Source organism: Colletotrichum abscissum, assembly GCF_030869225.1.
Source record: "Colletotrichum abscissum strain IMI 504890 chromosome Unknown Scaffold_19.1, whole genome shotgun sequence".
NCBI lineage: Eukaryota > Fungi > Ascomycota > Sordariomycetes > Glomerellales > Glomerellaceae > Colletotrichum > Colletotrichum abscissum.
Genome location: NW_026850087.1, coordinates 197425 through 214832, shown reverse-complemented (window position 1 = coordinate 214832; position 17408 = coordinate 197425). Strand labels below are relative to the sequence as shown.

General features: G+C 50.8%; 5 protein-coding genes across 5 annotated transcripts; 3 read left to right on the top strand and 2 right to left on the bottom strand.

The window, feature by feature from the left end:
- Positions 1–241: 241 nt before the first annotated feature.
- On the top strand, positions 242–1267 carry CABS01_08394 (eukaryotic ribosomal protein L18; the record flags this gene model as incomplete). Its single annotated transcript, XM_060541754.1, has 4 exons — positions 242–245; positions 595–699; positions 763–1127; positions 1190–1267. 4 exons carry the CDS (start codon positions 242–244, stop codon positions 1265–1267), a joined length of 552 nt encoding a protein of 183 aa, XP_060401911.1.
- Positions 1268–3941: 2674 nt separating this feature from the next.
- CABS01_08393 (uncharacterized protein) lies at positions 3942–6389 on the top strand (the record flags this gene model as incomplete). Its single annotated transcript, XM_060541753.1, has 1 exon — positions 3942–6389. The coding sequence occupies one exon, from the start codon at positions 3942–3944 to the stop codon at positions 6387–6389; it is 2448 nt and encodes an 815-aa protein (XP_060401910.1).
- Positions 6390–6899: 510 nt separating this feature from the next.
- CABS01_08392 (uncharacterized protein) lies at positions 6900–8309 on the bottom strand (the record flags this gene model as incomplete). Its single annotated transcript, XM_060541752.1, has 1 exon — positions 6900–8309. The coding sequence occupies one exon, from the start codon at positions 8307–8309 to the stop codon at positions 6900–6902; it is 1410 nt and encodes a 469-aa protein (XP_060401909.1).
- A 2875-nt stretch (positions 8310–11184) lies between these two features.
- On the top strand, positions 11185–12387 carry CABS01_08391 (uncharacterized protein; the record flags this gene model as incomplete). Its single annotated transcript, XM_060541751.1, has 2 exons — positions 11185–11725; positions 11783–12387. The coding sequence occupies 2 exons, from the start codon at positions 11185–11187 to the stop codon at positions 12385–12387; spliced, it is 1146 nt and encodes a 381-aa protein (XP_060401908.1).
- A 411-nt stretch (positions 12388–12798) lies between these two features.
- CABS01_08390 (uncharacterized protein) lies at positions 12799–15424 on the bottom strand (the record flags this gene model as incomplete). Its single annotated transcript, XM_060541750.1, has 2 exons — positions 12799–14823; positions 15089–15424. The coding sequence occupies 2 exons, from the start codon at positions 15422–15424 to the stop codon at positions 12799–12801; spliced, it is 2361 nt and encodes a 786-aa protein (XP_060401907.1).
- Positions 15425–17408: the final 1984 nt, after the last annotated feature.

Below are 17408 nucleotides of genomic sequence, written 5' to 3'. Positions count from 1 at the left end.
CCTTTCAGCAGGAGCGCCCCTCTGGAAGAACAGGACCCACCGGAAAATTTATTGATCCACTCGATGTTGATTTCAGTTGCCCTAAAGCCCACACAGCCCGATTTTTCCGCCTGGCGAGGAGAGCGTAATTCTAGTGTGGCCCAGCGGAAATCTTTTGAAAGTTTCTCTTTTACACCGACGACGACAACATCACGGCCGCCCATTTGACTCAATTCGCCAACTTCGGGAGTCTATCGACAAAATGGGTACGTAGGAATTTCCCATTCAAGCCTTTACATGCGAGTGGAATTGTGCAACGCGCGGTCCTTTTGTGTCTCTCTGATTGTCCTCGTCGAAATACTTGGACATGGTGAGAGATGAATCGGATCTGCCGTTGCCTCTTCTGCGAACTTGGCGCGGCGAAAGGAAAAGGAATCCTCTCCTCACCACAAGATGATGATGCCTTCGTCTCTACTCCTGCGCTCTGCGGGGAGAAATAGATTCGTACTAGAGCTCATCGCATCGTGGTCGACGGATGATGGACTTTTCCCGCCTGCATTCAGAGCATGCTTGAATAAAAAGGCTGACGATTGGGCTCTTCACCCCCGTTTATAGGTATCGATCTCGACCGCCACCACGTGCGCAGCACGCACCGCAAGGCTCCCAAGAGCGACAATGTGTACCTCAAGCTTCTCGTGAAGCTGTACCGCTTCTTGACCCGTACGTTGACCTCGATCCGAGAACCCCGCGACGAACGAAAGAAAATCGACTAACCTTGTGCAGGTCGCACCGACTCCAACTTCAACAAGGTCATCCTGCGCCGTCTCTTCATGTCGCGCATCAACCGCCCTCCCGTCTCCATCTCCCGCATTGTCGGCAACCTGGACAAGGAGGACAAGCGCACCGTCGTCATCGTCGGAACCGTCACTGACGACAACCGTCTCCTGACCGTCCCCAAGCTGACCGTCGCTGCCCTGCGCTTCACCGCCACCGCCCGCGCTCGCATCACCGCTGCCGGCGGCGAGGCCATCACCCTCGACCAGCTCGCCCTCCGCGCCCCCACCGGTGGCAACACCCTCCTCCTTCGCGGACCCAAGAACTCCCGTGAGGCCGTCAAGCACTTCGGCATGGGTCCCCACAAGCACAAGGTACGATCATGTCGCCTGGTCCAGTGGAAATGCTACGAGAACAGTACTAACACCCTCTGCAGAAGCCCTACGTCGAGTCCAAGGGCCGCAAGTTCGAGAAGGCCCGTGGTCGCAGAAGGTCTCGCGGTTTCAAGGTCTAAGCGTTGGTGGTATTTTCCATCATTGCTTGGCTCTTTTTCACTCTGGGGTTCGGTCGTGCGTGGCATGGTCGCGCAGGTATGGACCAGAAGCAAGAACAACGCTATCACAAGACGGGTGGCGTGGGGTTGAGATATCCCCTGCGCTTCCTGTCGTGCTTTACAGGGAACACTTTTTCTTGCATGGTATGGCGTGGTTAGGTATCCAAAAAAGAAGAATTGACGACTACGAAACCTTCTCTTAATGGCGTCGAATGGCATCTCTTGGGCTTGGGTTTTTTTACCACTTTCATTTTGGACTTGCCCTTCTCTGTGACTCGCATATGTGATTGTCTGATGAGTTGTGATTGCCTGTGCCAGGTGTATAATGGGTGTCAATACAGCTTTGGGCAAGGGAGGAATATGTCGAAGGTGAGCTTTGGAGCAACATTGACGCACGTCCCTTTCTCGTCGACACTAACCAGATAGTACTCTTGCTCCCGCTGGTTGAGTCGACGGCAAATTGCCCTCATCAATCCTCAACCACGCTGTCCATACTTTCCATCTTCAACCTATAACATGTCCCAGGCTTTAGCCAGTCCCATCTGCATGATGTTACGTAGACATCGCAGGCGTTCGATGCATATAAGAGACTGCAGAGTGACGTGCGTAACATGCCCCAAAACGTCAAAACCTAACCCTCTCTATGACCTCTCTGTAGGGATCTTTCGTCGACGGAGGTTGTCTCATCAGTCCAGAGTCGATGAGGCCGCGCGTAGGTACTGATGGTTGAACAAAAGGAGGAGTATCCTCCCGACTCAGAGGCTGACATGAGCGGCGGGGGTGGGGATGGGGGCATGGAAATCGACAATGTTCACCATATTTCGGGGTTGCGATGATGGGGAAGAGCAGGGAGTGTTTATGACCTACGACTTATTCTATAACTTATCGTCGGTCCGGCTGATTCTCATAATATGCCCAAGCTGGGGACGGATATTGGGACTCAAGTTGATTTACTCTCGAATTCAAGTGCCCTGTTGACATGTGGAGGGGCCAGTCTCCCCATCTATAGTCCTCATAATGTTAGTGGATACAACTTTTGGCTAGGTTCAAGGTTGAGTCGTTAATATCTTGCGGCCTCCTTGTACCTACCTTCACCATATTCGGGTATTTCAGTCACACGATATTCCGCGAGTAGGAAACCGTACCTGGTGGATAAGAGCATGCCAAACCATGGACCATGATGTTGACTATGAACTACACTTGCTTTGAACCTCGATCTTGTTCGCAACTATCTCAAAACAAACCGGTGTTCCATGACACTGGTCAGCAATGATCCAGAATTCAAACGACTCATGTTGGTATTCCGCCTCTGCTAAGCATTTTAATTTCCTAGATACTGTTGCTGTTGGGAATGGAAGACCTGCTTTTCTTGTTGGCAAAGCTGGCCAGCATTTTATATCCTATAACGAGGACTTCTTGCACATGTTGGCTTCATGTTCCTAGAAGCGCCTTCGATCTTTCCCCTCAATAACCTGGCGTCAAAGCAGCACAAGGATCTTTGCGGGAACCTCCAACATGTAGAAGTTGGCGTTGATGGGTTGAGTCTGCACGACTCTCCGTGTTACATGTAAGTATGCCTGCCGACACTGCATACAAACTGTATCCGGATGCTTCATCCCGTCGGCCGTCGTCGTCAGGAGACCGGGGTTGGACCAATCTGTTTCTCCTATGGCTCTGCCGATCATTACAGCCGATGGGAACTGATACAAGCCTGCCTGGATGGGCTCAGCTGAACTCTTCTCTGCCAACCCCAACTCGCTCATGCATCTAGATGCATTGACACGTGTTGCAAGCCACAATGCGCTTCTACCAGTTGAGATCTCTACTGGTCAGCCTCACGGGCAATCCGGTGTAAGATAACTGAGACACAGCCCAAGGTGTTCTACGCTGGACGTTTTTCTTTCGACCGGGAATTCGTCAGAGACTTCTTGAACTTGGCTCTAGGCTGCAGTTATTCGCTTGCATCGGTCATGAACTGGGTCACATCACATATATCGATATCGATGAAGACATGATCACGAACAGATTTGGGTGTTTATTCTTCTTCCTATCAAGTGGATATGAACTATCAATGAACAATACTCAGTTGGTATTTGTAACCCATACCAACCACAAACACAAGGCTCCTCCCGAAAGCAAGAGAATCAGACGTTATCGAGGGCTACAGCTTGAGTCTGGACCTTTGGATGGGAGCTGAAGCCGGTCTGCTCGATACGCATATGCGCCAAGTGGCTTCTTGTACTCTCATACGCCAATGAATCTAACATTGCCAATGCGGATGGTCCGGCTTGCATCTTCCCTCGGCATATCGAGGCAGTCCGAGATTGAAACCGGTGTGTTGTTGTCTCCAGACCATATTCTGATTGATATACATGCATCTTTCATCACTTAGACAAACCAATAGAACACTTCATCTGCAGGTTAGATCACAAATATTGATGCAATAGTCTGATTGTTGGGATCTCCAGCTTACCAGCATGTTGTTGTCTCTTTTCTCGCGTGGCCGTGTAGCTATCTTGTCTCACTCAAGGCCTTCTAAAAGGGTTCCAATTTCTACATTTGAGGACTTGAGATTCTCCCATCACATAGGCTTCTGGCTTGGAATATGAGTGATCCCGCTCAGCATACTTTCACCATGAGCACCGATCCCTCCGACTGTCCTCAGGACAGTAACTCGACCGACTGTCTACTACGAGCTGTGGCGGAAATTCTGAACGAATCGCGCAATGCCGACGGTGCAAAATTTGATTGGGAACCTTGGAATTTTGGCATAACCGTCTTCATTGGTGCCGTGGCATTAGTCTTTGCCCTGATCCCCATCATTCAGGTTATCATTGCACCTGGACAAGGAAGCAGAACATCAAGTCGCCTTGCCATCGGGCCCTACTGGTCAGAGAAGACAACGAGGAAGTGGAACCCGCGCCAATGGGTCTTCGAGTATACCGTAACCACACCCATCTTTCGCATGAAGACATTGAAGAAATGGATCAAGGAAAACATCGAGGAAGAAAATGAAGGCCATGAAGATTATAAACATGATCTTTGGAGCGATATTGACAAGGTTTGCCCAGAGAGCATAGATAACTCGGAACCAGAAAAGCTAACAATGAACAAGGCTTGTAGAACTGTCAACGATAAGAGAGACACTGGAAAGAAACCGATCGATTTGAGGGCCGCTTTGGTTGAGAGTCTCCGCGCTTTTCTCGCCAAGAGATTGTTACATTTTCGTCGTGAGAATAGGCCCGCTGCAACCTGGATCGAGTTCTTCCAGAAAACTGGTTTGGACGAGATTATACCCAAACCCAAACCTCAAGATCAACAATCCCAAGGCACCGAGCCTCAAGATCCCTTGGGTGAGAGGGACGTTACCGCTGATTACCTTCCCAGCGACATGGTCGCCGCTCCTGCGTACGCGCAAATTGGGGTTATTGTCACGGCCGCTGCAACAACACGAGGATGGGTGAAATGGCCCGACGATCCATCATCGAAATATCCCGTAATCCTTGGCCATGGATTCCAATTCGACTTTCGCCAACATCCCATACTTGGTACTATTGGAGCATATTCGCAGTACAGCAGAAAGAGCCAAGACCGAATAGACCCTGACCAAGCCCTCGATACTCTTTTACCTCAGTGGCTGCGCAGTACTATACAAGACCAAGAGGCTCACCTCAAGATTGAGAAGAGAAGACGTTTGAGACTGGACAGTCTGAACGAACTCCGCGTGGCCATCCTCCACGCGCGCGGAAGTATAGAAGCCCGCGAACAATCGTTGTTCAGGGGCGGGTCCAAGGACAAGAACCCACTGAAGGCCATCAATCTGAAAGGCAGCGAACAACGCACCGAGGCATTGAGATTCCTTTTAGAGGTATCCAAGAAGGACATGGACTCGGGAGCAAGGGATGCATTTATGTTGGACTACGGAGAGCTCTCCCATGACCAATATATGCCCATTGTTGCACTGTTCCTGGCTAGCACGCCACAATTTATTCCTGCAATATTCCCTACGAATTCTCTTCGCAAAATGCCCCCACTTACGATTCTCGCTTTGAGCGGGCACTACTGGACCGAAGTCTCAAAAGAGGCCGTAAGAGGGGACGACTTGTCTGATTGGCCCAAGTCTCTTCAAACCCCTCGCTGGGACACCAATGCCATTCAATGGGTCAACGATGGCATGGATGACGTGGGTAAGGTCAAGAGCGAGACCCTCCACGAGACTTTCAAGAAGATCAAACAATCAATTTACAATTCCTGGAATTGTCAAGGAGGGAACGGATCAAATCCTACTGTCGGCCTCAAGGTTGTACTTCATCTCTGCCTGAAGCTGCTCCACAACGCCGACACTTTCCGGTCATGGTTCGACGAATATCATCCAGCAGTCGGAGCTTACCTGAGACGTCTCATTCTTTTGCAACTCCAACTGCTAGATCTCTGGTTCATGGACGATAAGCACACAACGAGTTCTACCGAGTCTCGTGCAATTCGAATTTGTAACACAACTCTCGTGTTAATGCTGGCGGAAGACATGGCGTCAAGGCAGGGAGACGTGGTTCATCCAACTCCTGATGAATCAAAGCAGACCGTCTTCCGTCTTAACCTTCGCACACTGAAGTGGCTAGAAAATTTGATGAAACCCATAGATCTACCCGAGGAGATTCCGGCAAGGTATAGGAATGATTGGAATCCACAAAAGAGTTTCGATCGCAAAAGTCTCTCGATCAAGAGCGTTCAAAACCAAGAACAAGATGATCATGAGATCTTGGAATCTTTGGCTGCACAGATGAAGCCATACGATAAAGATCTGAGACACCTTGCATGCGATCATTATAACAAGAAGTGGGAGCTGTTCAATACTTGCCGGATGTTGAACAGATTGGACAAAGTGGTCTCTTCTAAGGCTGATAGCGCCTATCGTAAGAGGCTGCCCCGTGAATGTCAAGTAGAAGAAAGCGTGGACGACAAGACGACTGATGACATAATTATATTCCGCTGCATTCTCATATCATTACTCTTCCAGATGGCCCCGGACAACAGCAAACTGCTAGATTCGGGGATCTGGGAACAGGTTGTGGGTATTCTTTAGGGATTTAGGTATACAGGCGCTGTTAGGACACAATGCTGGATTCATTGACTTATCGTCCGAAATGAGCATGTCTACAATTCGTGATTGAGAGATCTGCCTAATGTACCACGTAGCTAAGTCACATAGGAGATGAGACTTGTATCTGCCACCAGCTCCTTGGACATCTCCTTAGTTCTGTTGATAATTCAAGGAGAGTCTGACGCCACAGGCTTGCATACAAAACACAGCCGTAGATATTTCCATGCGTTTTCTAATCATATAATTACCTCATAGCATTGTTTCCAACTTCCAAAACATAAGTATTCACTACATCAATCCGGCTAAAAGTCCGGTAAGGCCTCGATATTACTCCTAAGCTTATGTAGACCCCACGGGAAAGAACTCAAGGCCAAACAATGCTCTTCTCATCTCATCCAATTTGGACATTTTCCACCATCTAGAAGCCCAATACAGTATCAAAGCGGGATCTTCAAGATATCGTTCCATCCTGCTAACATGTGGTCCAACTCATCAGGCAGACCCTAGAAGCAACTCTCCCGCAGTCGCCTCTATCAACCGAAAAGCCGATTTCGGCAGCAGCTTCTTGCACTTGGGACACGCCGGTTCCTTCTTCCTCAGAGTACTCTCCGTCAACTTCTGGAAGAGACATCGTTTCCCAATAAAACATTTGCATTTCTTCATCCGCACGATCGGCTCTCCGCGATGACAACCGCGGGCGCCATGATCAAAGGGCTTGAACATGGCGCCCGGCGAGTGATCGTAGTACTTCTTGTTGCAGACGGGACACTCGAGACGCGACGGTCCTTCCCAGTCGTCGACGTCCTCCGCTACAGAATCGATCAGGGCCCGCCTCGCCTTGTATGCGATGACTTCCGAGTTCCACTCTTGGCGGCGGTCGTGGTAGTACTTCTGGATCAGCTGGACAAAGTACATGAAGGGTTTATGCGGCAACGATGCCTTGTCAGTCGAGCTTGCAATCTCGGCGAGATTTTCCAGCCCCGGGATGGTCGACGGACCGCGAAACACCAGGGGCATGATGATGCTGCAGAGCACTTTCACAGCGAGGCCGAACCGGCTGTTGGAGATACCGTTGTCGTGCAAGAGAACTTCTGCCATGAACTTGACCAGGTTGGCGCGCCTCGACATGGCGCTGGCCTCTAGGGTATGCGCGTCAGTCCACCCGCCGCCATACTCTGCGTTCTGCAAGACCAAGGCCGACGCCAGCTGCATGTGGTCGCGGATGTTCTCGTCCAGCGTCTTGCGACGGCTCTTGACAAGGTAATTCGAAAACAGAGGCTGGTGAGAAAGCCCGCCCCTGAAGTAGAGCTTCTGCGCTTGACAGAAGCCAGAGAGCACTGAATGTCGGAATCTGAACAGGTTCTGCATGGCAGGGTTCTGTATACGCATATCCGACTCGGCCTTTTCCCCGGCCATATCCGTGAGGTGCTTGCGGGCCGCCGTGGCCGGGTTGTAATAGAACGCCAGCGGGCCGTTCGCCTCGCAGGAGCAAGCGCCGACGCGGTGGTCGTTCTCCTTGCACCGGCGCTCCATGAAGAAGGCCCGGAACCACGACTCGCTCATCTCCTCATTCGTGACATCGCTGGAAGGGAACTTGCTCCGGACCCAGAGTAGGACGGAGTGGGAGTACTCGGTCATGTAACTCTGGGCCCAGGCGTTATCCTGGACGTCGTCGCGGTGCCACTCGTCGTGCGAGGGGGTCACCCGGGGCACGGCGGGGGTCTCGCCCGAGCAGCCGGGGCACATATAGCAGTAGAAGCTGGTGCGATTCTCCCATTGCTGGGCCGGGCAGGGGAAGATGTGCGAGCAGAGAATGTTGGCTATGACGCGGTGTCGTCTCTTGGGGGCATTAGGACGCGGGCTGGCTGGGCAGTTGTAGAACTGTAAATGTTTGATACACATGGTTGCAGTTGATGGCGGATGAATGTTTGACTTGTGGCTCGTCTTTGAGAATTTGAAGTCCGCTTTCACATTGGATGATGAGTCGACAACGCCAACTTCTGGTCCTTATCCATCTCTTAAGTTACCACCTGCGGCTTTGTATTAGCTCGAGTGTTGGGCAACATAACGTTTTCCAAGGGCGAGAACGGTTCTAAAGATATCTATTACAGACAAGAATGGGAATCCCTGGGCTTAGAGAATTGCAGACTGGTCGTTCAAAGATGGCAAAGCTCTTGACAGAATCGGCGTCGCTTTGTGCCACTCTCGACGTCGACGTCTCTTTCTCACAGTCGCCCGGAATCGGTGCCATTGTGGACTTGTAGACAAAGAAGGACGTCGACATTCAACGTTAGCAATTGGATGAATAAGGGGCATTTGACTGTGTTTGTAAAATAGTGATGCAGTTGGACTTAAACCATCAAGGCTTATCCTTCTAGCGCCTAAGAGGACAGCTTGACTGATGAGAGTGTGAGAAGAGCTGTGGTGTGTTGGTCTACGAAATTCACCTCGCACATCAGAAGCCCACTTTTGAGTTTACCGTGTAAGTCAGAAAGCTATGGGATAGATCTCTAAGGTGCAGGGGCACATATTTACGACTTGTTCTACAATGATTCTCAAGTCCAAATTTCTGGATGTTTAGTGCAGGAGCCCGACGTCCTCAGAGTCTCCGAGAAATTTCACAAAAACATGACACAGATGTCAGTAGTCTACGGTGATTGGCGGCTTAAATTCAGCGCAGTCTGCGCTTCGAGAGTCGACAAAGAGTCTGTGTTCTACATCAACGCGGCGCAGTAAGTGAAGTAATCCCCAGCGCCAGCCTCCAGCCTCCGGTTCCGCGATAACAGACCGCCGGTTCAAGATATCCAGAGAGTTCTAAGTACCTTATTATCGAAGAAAGTTAATTCTTTCTAAGTTATAAATATAAAAATATAGTTTTAATAAAATAGTATAGTACCTACTTAATACTTAAATTAAAATACTTTTTTAAACTTATTATAAAAAAAAAAAAAATTATATTATTAACTACTTACTATCGAAGTTTATAAGTAGTATTATAATTTTAATTATTATAGTTTTAATTATAATAGCTTTGCTTATAATAAGTAAAAAGTCTAATTATAAATCCTTTAAAAGCTTTTTATTAAGAGCTATAAGAGCCTCTAAGTTAAGTTAAAATACTTATTAAAATACTAATAACTAAACTAATTTTATAATAATAGTTTTAATAAAAAAACTAAAAAACGAACTAAGAAATAATATTAGAATCCTTATTAATATTAAGTATAATTTATAAAAAATAGTAATATAATTATAAAATATTAATAATATATTTTATATTAAGAAAATTATTATTAATATTAATAAAATAGATAGGGCCGTATTAATATAATACCTCGGCTTTTTTTTATAGCTCGAGGATTATAATTTTAAATAGTATTAAAAGTTTATTAAAAAGCTCTTTTAAGTATTTTAATATATTTATTATTATTTTTATAATAATAAGACTTCTAATACTTATATACGAGTATAAGTTATTTATTTTTAAATAGTAATATTAGCTTATTAATAAGCTATCGAAATTACGATTTTAGCGATTTTTTAATAAAAAAGAGGGTAGAATAAAAAAAAGGATAAGTAATTTATAAAAAGGGTTAAGGTTAAATAGTACGGAATTCGAGGGTAGGGTAGCGTCTATATGTACTGCGGTAATCCTCTAGTAATATAAAACGATGGAGTTAAATAGTGATCCAGAGAGTTCAGTCTGTTGCGTCGACATAGTAGCCAAGTTTGCGTCTCCTCGGTATCAGCATTTGCAGAAGCCAAATACTGTATCTTCAAAATGCCCCCTCAACGCCCCTAACAAATCCCGCACGATCAAGTTTGCAGTCTAGGATTGATAGTAGTGTTTGCTCCAAGCTACAGGGATATCCCCTTAGCGAAAACGAAATGGTTTGCCAAGTCCCTGTCGCTGCCGTCTACTCCTTACGTGGGCCGCGATCCCCGTTGCTCGAGCCAACGTCGATGCGGGTGGTGCCAACGGCGATCGAAAATCGCCGATGTATCCTTGTCCCAGATCGTGTCTTTTGTGAGATGAAATGAGCTGGCGTCCTATGCTTACGCTATAACGTGCGAGATCCGAGATTCTGGGACGGCCAGACGGCGAGGGTGCCGGGTGTCGACATGTTGGATCCCGCTGGACTCCATTTCCAACGTCAAGCTGCAAGTGATGAGGCTCTTTGACCCTACGAAAGGGAAATCCATCACCAATGATGATACGGAGTTCGACTGCTACAGATATTGATAGACGAACCGTCTGTAAAAAGTCTGCTTTGCTAATGCCACCGTCGACTCCCCGACTCTTCTCTCACATCTCGCTCTCAGTCTAGAACTTGGCATGGCGCTGGTCCCAAAGTAGAACACTTGTTTGGACACGACCAACAGGTATGTTCACCACATGAGATTGTTTGCTCGCGCCACTCACACAATCGTGCTTCTCCTCCGAGTCTCCTATTTTCTTCGCTTCTTGCACAACCCACAGGGGGAGGGAAGTGAAAACGATCCCTTGCGTTCGGCGAAAGTCCATGTTCCTTGTCCGTCCATCGCCGAATGCTCACCTTCATATAGGAACGCCAAATGTCCCTAGCAGTAACACAATGTTAGCCTGAATCTCCCTTCGATCTGCGTTTCTGCCCTTCTCTATTCTTTCTTTCTTTCCTCCCCCCTACCCCCCAGAAACAAACCGGGAATGGTGGCATTTTCAGACACTGTCAGCTCCCTCTCGTCAGGCTGTACCATTGTCGGGAACCTGGTGGTATCAGCCTGCATCCCATCAACAATGTCCTCACAACCGCAGACCGCCGACCCCAACGCACCGCTCTTCGGCGTCGCCCACAACGTCTCCCGCCCGGCCCTGACAGCCTACACCTGGGCCAACGTAGCCACCTCGTACATCTTCCTCTCCCTCCGCCTCTTCGTCCGCTGGCGCCGGAACCGGCACCTCCTCCGTGACGACGTTTGGATGGTCTTCGCCTGGCTGTGTCTCCTGACCATGGCCATCCTCCAGATGCAGCAGATGGACTCGCTGTGGTACGTCGTCGAGCTCGAGGCGGGCAGGTTCGTCCCCGCGTCCAAGAGGGAGGCGGAGTTGCAGCTGGAGCAGTGGTTGCGCTGGTCGTATGCGCTCACGTATCTCTTCTGGACGGGGTTGTTTGCGGTGAAGGCGAGTTTTTTGAATGTGTTTTTCAGGCTTGTTAGTCCCATCCCGTGGCTACGCAAGGTCTGGTATGGGATTGCCGTGTTTTGTCTCCTTTCGTATATTGGGGGATGGCTTTCGGGGTCGCTCATTTGTGATACTCCATCCGACTACTTCCGGGCAGGTAAGTTCACTCCTAAACTCGCGGTAGAAATCTCTTGCATCTGATTCTTGTAACAAGGAAAATGCCTCTCCCCGAAGGAAGTCTACTACTACCGCTTCGCCATCTTCTTCGCAACAGCAGCCGACGTCTTCACAGACCTTCTCATCATGAGCCTACCCATCGCCGTCCTCCCCTCCCTCCAGCTCGACATTCGCAAAAAGTTTGGTCTCGCGGTAGCCTTCTGCCTGGCCCTCATCACAATCCTCACAGCCATCGTCCGCATGACGCAGGTGCTGAAGGGCGAGACGGTGGACATGGTGGGCCTGGCCGTGTGGAGTCTCACCGAGCTCGGCACCGCCATCATCGTGGGATCGCTGCCGCCACTAAAGGCTCTCTTGACGCGCGGGATGAGAAAGTATAACGGGAGCAGAACGAACCGCAACAAGTCGTACATCAACTGCAGAGGTGAGCCCGGTAACGGATACGGCCCGAATAATACGTCTCGGTCCGTCATGGTTGCCGAGTCGATCCCGTTGGACGACAGGCATAGGAGCGAACAGTTTGATGGGGGAATATATGTTCAGAAGACATGCGAAGTTCGTGTAGAGGGTGCTTCGAAGAGAACGAATGATGAGGAAGAGGGAGTTGTGACGAAGAGTTTTGCTGCAAATAGACCTCCATAGACTCCAAGAGTTCTCTACCGAGACTATGAATGATTACCAAGACACCACGGCCCACGACAGGTAAGATGAATAGAAATTATATTTAGGTCGACGCATCATGCTGTAATGCTGATTGTAGCTCTGTGTAGATGATATGGCGCCTTTGGCGAGAACGCCTAGTCGTCCGTCAGTCCGTCCCACTTTCGACATGCTGCCCGGCTTGTGTAACAAAAGAAATGAACTGAAAAAAGCGAATGCAGACGCGGCGTAAAGCAGTAGGGTATCTTCAGCTCCCATCCTCAACTATGCCCAGGTTCTCTGAACGCCACTTGTGTTTGTTTGTATACCCAAGAAAATTCGACAAAAGAAATAAAGGATAGCGCCCGTATCCATGAAATGCAGTAAACCATGCTCATACCGAGCCACGTAGCCTCACTCTTCTAACACCTCTCGAAGTGCATCGACGTCCACCTGGTCAGGCGACACTTTGCTCGGAGGACCGCGACGCTGATGCGCCGCGAGGTATTCTTGGAACCCTGGAATAGCACCGGCCTGATTGATGCCCGGCGGTCTGAGAAATTCCCTTTCCTTCTGCTTCTCTTTCCCGCTGCGTTGTGTCGGTGTCGGTGTGGGCGGTGCCTGCGTGGGTGTTGTGGCTCGGCCTGCTGCCGCGCCAGTCCAAGGCCTCCAGCTAACCCATCGACCTATTCCTGCAGAGTTCTGCGAACCTTGAGAATGGGTGCTTGCTGGCGAAGCACTTCGAACCGGAGTGGAAACCATCCTCGACACCGGTCGCCCTGCCAGACTATCGCGAAGCAAGGCGTCACTCCGTCGATCGCTTCCTCTCGATATCGTTGACCGTGCCGTGACTCCAGTGAACACAGCATCGGCCCCACCCAGAGGACGAAGGGTCAATTGACTCGGTCGTACTTTGAGTGTGTGAATGTCCAAGCCTCCCGACAACGACATGATTGACTCGTGGGAGACGGCACGGTGTAGACCTCTCCGCGGTAACTCTTCGTCCTTGGAGAATGAGATTTCTGTCTCGGTCTCGGTTTCTGTCTCTCCGTGGTCCTCATTGGAAGTGAGTAACCCGGGCACTTCCTCACCGCTGTGATCTTCTCTTTCTTCCTCAATCGTAGACGAAATAGGCTGAGAGACATGTACTGTCGGGGCAGCTGGCGGCGCTGGCGAACCCAGATTTAGGAACTTTGGAGGTACAGAGAAACTTCGAATTGACGCCTCAGAAGGGCGCTTGTGGTGAGAGACCTTCCATGTAGGCGACGTAGGATCCAGGCTGGTCGTCGGAGACATGGGTATGTCCGTCTCCAGCATTGGGCGGTCGAACATGGAAAGACGAGGATTTGACTGAGGCGAACTCGGGACGGACGACGGTGCGAATTCAGAGGGTTGCTCCGAGAAGACGGACCACCGATTTGAGGGCGGCATCGAAACTGTTGACGTTGATCCCGTGTGAGAATGCGAGGCCCTGGGGGTCACTGGTGAGGGGCCGGGTCGCCACACGGCCGGCGGAGGGGTGGACGATCGCGAGACGCTGGCGGGAGAGAAGATTGCCGGGTTCAGGCTGTGACGCTTCTTCTTCTTGTTCTTTTCGGCAACATGGTAATGGTGGTGAATATGCACTTGCTGGGAAATATTGTGCTGTATCGTCTCGCTCAATTCCGGCCCGATTTCAGCACGCAAAGTCGACGCAGCGCTGGCGTCTTCCTCCCCGATGGGTTGATGACACATGAGCTGGTCCCGCATGGCCTGAATTTCGTCGTTTGAGTTGAGAAGCATTTCCCGTAACTCGGCCATGCCCAGCTGCAGGTTAGCATTGTCCTGCAGCAAGTCTCGGACAAAGTGAGATACCACGTTGGTGGCGGGTTTCCCGTTGGTGAGCGACTTGGTGGCGGCAGCTCCCTTGAGGCGTCCGGCGGCAAGGTTCAGTTCCTTTTCCATCTCACGCTGGCGCTCCACCCGGCCCAGAACCTCGGCATGGCGTTCACGCTCTTCCTTGGCCTCCTTTTCCATGCGCTCTAGCTGTTCCTGAAGGTCAGAGATGCCTCTCTCGGCCTTTCTCCACCGCTGCATGGCGGAGCGGGCCTCGGATTCGGTCGTAATTAAGGTGTTTTGCAGCCGCAACTGCTCCTGTTCGAGAAGCGCAATATGCCTCTCCATCTCCGCAGCACGAGCTGCCGCGCCCTCGAGACGCCGCACTGCTTGGTGAGACGACAGCAGGGTAGCCTCAAGGGTCTGGATGCGGATATCGGAATCCTGAACCGTGTTGTTGAGCATTTCGAGCTGATCTAGCAGGGTGCGGTTCTCTTCGACGGTCCTCGCGTTCTCGGCCTGTAATTCCACCTTTTCGTTTTCCAACTGCTCTATGCGGCTCGTAAGGGACATGCGATCTCGTTCGGCATCGGCCATGTACGCCTCATGACGAGCAAGTAAGGCCTGGAGAGGGAAGGTCAGCGACATGGCGACATGTGCAGCGAGAGAAGACGACGGTGCATTTGGGACGATTCGCAGGTTTGGTAGCGAACGCAGAGTTTGCGGGCTGGAACGGTGCCGGGACTCCCCATCTTGAAGTTAATCACGGGAAATGAGGTGTTGGAATGTCTCGAGAGATTGGCACGGGCTTGGGGAGCGGCACGGCTGGAATGTTTCGACGGGGGAGGGAGAGAAGGGAAAAGCTAGAAAAAGAAGAACGAGGACGCACCTTGCCCAACTTGGCGGCGGTATGAACATCCTTTTCGACAGTTTCGAGCACGGAGCAGCTATGCTTCAAATAAGCACAATCGTTGCGACCGCAGCAACATCGCATTCTGGACCCCTCGTCCGGGCGGGGAGCGGAAGTTTGGACGAAGTCTGCCATGGGATCGGCGTCGCGAGGACGGGCGTCATCGGTGTTGCGGACGGTGTCGGTGTAGTCGTCGGTGAAGTGGGTGTCTGCCGTGTATCGGTAGGCCGTGGTGTTCAGGACGAGGTCTGTTGCGTCGTCTTGTTCTGGGTCTGCATCTGGATCCGGTGGTGTACGGGTCCCGAGTTCTGCCATCGTTATTGCGGCAGAGTCGTCGCCACGGCGGACAGCATGCTGAGAGCCCAGAGGCGAAGGCACGGACGTTGGGATCGGGGCTCGGGGTGCCGGTCTGGGTCGAGCTAGTCAGGCAGAGAGCTGAGCGAGAGCGGGGAGAACGAGGTTATCCGTAAAGGGACTATTCACGAGAGACGACTGTGGGAGGGGTCTCTCTTTTGTGAGTTGTGCGAGCCAGGCAAGGCGGGTTTATGTTGGAGTTGTGACTGTGTTTGTGTGTGTGGGTGCGTATTGTTGGCACTCTGTGTTGTGCGATTCGTACATAGGTATTATGATGGCCGTTGAGTTGGCGGCCGGTGACGCGATTGGGCTCTTGGAGGCCACCTGCAGCGAGGAGGGGACTGTATTTCCCAAGGTGTGATTGTTATCGCGATGGACTGGACGCCCAGGCGCGACTTGGACCGGTTCTCTGAGCTTGCTGACAGGGGCGACAAGGGTGTCTGTGGTGTCTTGGTGCCTCTTCACTGGAGAAGACAGGCCCTGGTCGCGGTAAACTGTCTGCAGCAGCGCAAGATGACAGGGGACAACCCAGACCAGCGGGGGTAGTCTGCAGTTTCTTCTGAGAGCATGTGGTCCGAGCCGAGATTGGGCTCATATAAAAAATTGGAAGAAAAAAAAAATCGCCAAGAGGATGACGATGGAGGGTTGGGTTCGTAGGTATGCCGTAGGAAGGAGGGAGCTATTAGGAAGATGAAAGGCATCTATTCGCAAGTCTGGCTCGAGCAAAGACGTGCCTGACGAATACTGAGTAGAGACCAAAGAAGGGAGAGACAAGATGACGGCGTAGGGATGGTCATTTCAGGTCGGATGGGAGTTGGGACGAATACACAGTAGGAGGGTTGGAACTTGGAGGGGAGTGGAGGGGATGAGAGAAGGTCAAGGATGCGGTGCCGCGCCTGAATCGGAAAAAAAGAGGTGGTGAGAGCACCAACCACAGAAAGAGAATGGGAAAGGTGAGGTACCTGAATCGAGACAGTTTCTTTGAGAGATCGTGTGCAATCTGAAGGTGCTTTCATGTACCTTTCCTTTGGCCAAAAAAAGACGGACAGGAAACGTTCGCGTCAAGCCAAAAACCACAGGTGCAACCATTGCAGGTCGCACTTCTTGCCGTGCTTGCCCAATCTGGCCCAATCTGCGGTAGCGCATCCTCAGTGCTCCACTTGATACCCGCCAATCCAGGAACACTTCACCAAAGGACCACGGTACGGAGGTACCTAGACCGATGCTCCACCCGCACGAGGTACCTCACCCAGGCACGTGCCACCTCAAGTACTCTCGGTACGTATCCTGCGTCCTGAGACTTTCCCTCCAATTACCTGGTACCTTACCTCACCTTGCCTTACCTTGGCACCTTACCTAGGTGAGGGAAGCGTGGGGAGATGTCAAGGCCAGCCGTCACAGAGACATTCACTCGCAGCGAATGAAACATGTCTGGCCCTGCCACGATGACGACAGACCTCACCCTCTGCTTACAAGCAAGCTGGGAAGTAGAAGCACTGAAGGTGGTGAATTGGCCAGTCATCTCAGGTCCTATGACCAAAGAAACCGGCCGCATCTTGACGGCCAGCGCATCAACACACCACCAGCCACCACAATATCTTCCTAACCGTCTTTCAAAACGACTCGAGCAGATAATCACTCAAGGTACTTCGTAAACTAGCTAGCATGTGGATGGCACGTTTACAGGCCGGCACGACCTGGAAAGGGCTGTCCTTGTGTGGCGCCGCACAAGAAGTTGATCGGCATTTGCTCGAATCGGGATGCCCCCGCGAACAACCTTCATTCCTGAGTCGAGACGTGTAAACTGACGCGAGACCGCGTTATTTCACAACAAGCAAACATGGCAATCTCAAACTTTTTCGACATAGATATGGAGGGATACACCAACAGTTTTTTATTTGGACCTTTCGCTACCAATTCCAGTAAAATGTTCCTTGGACACCCA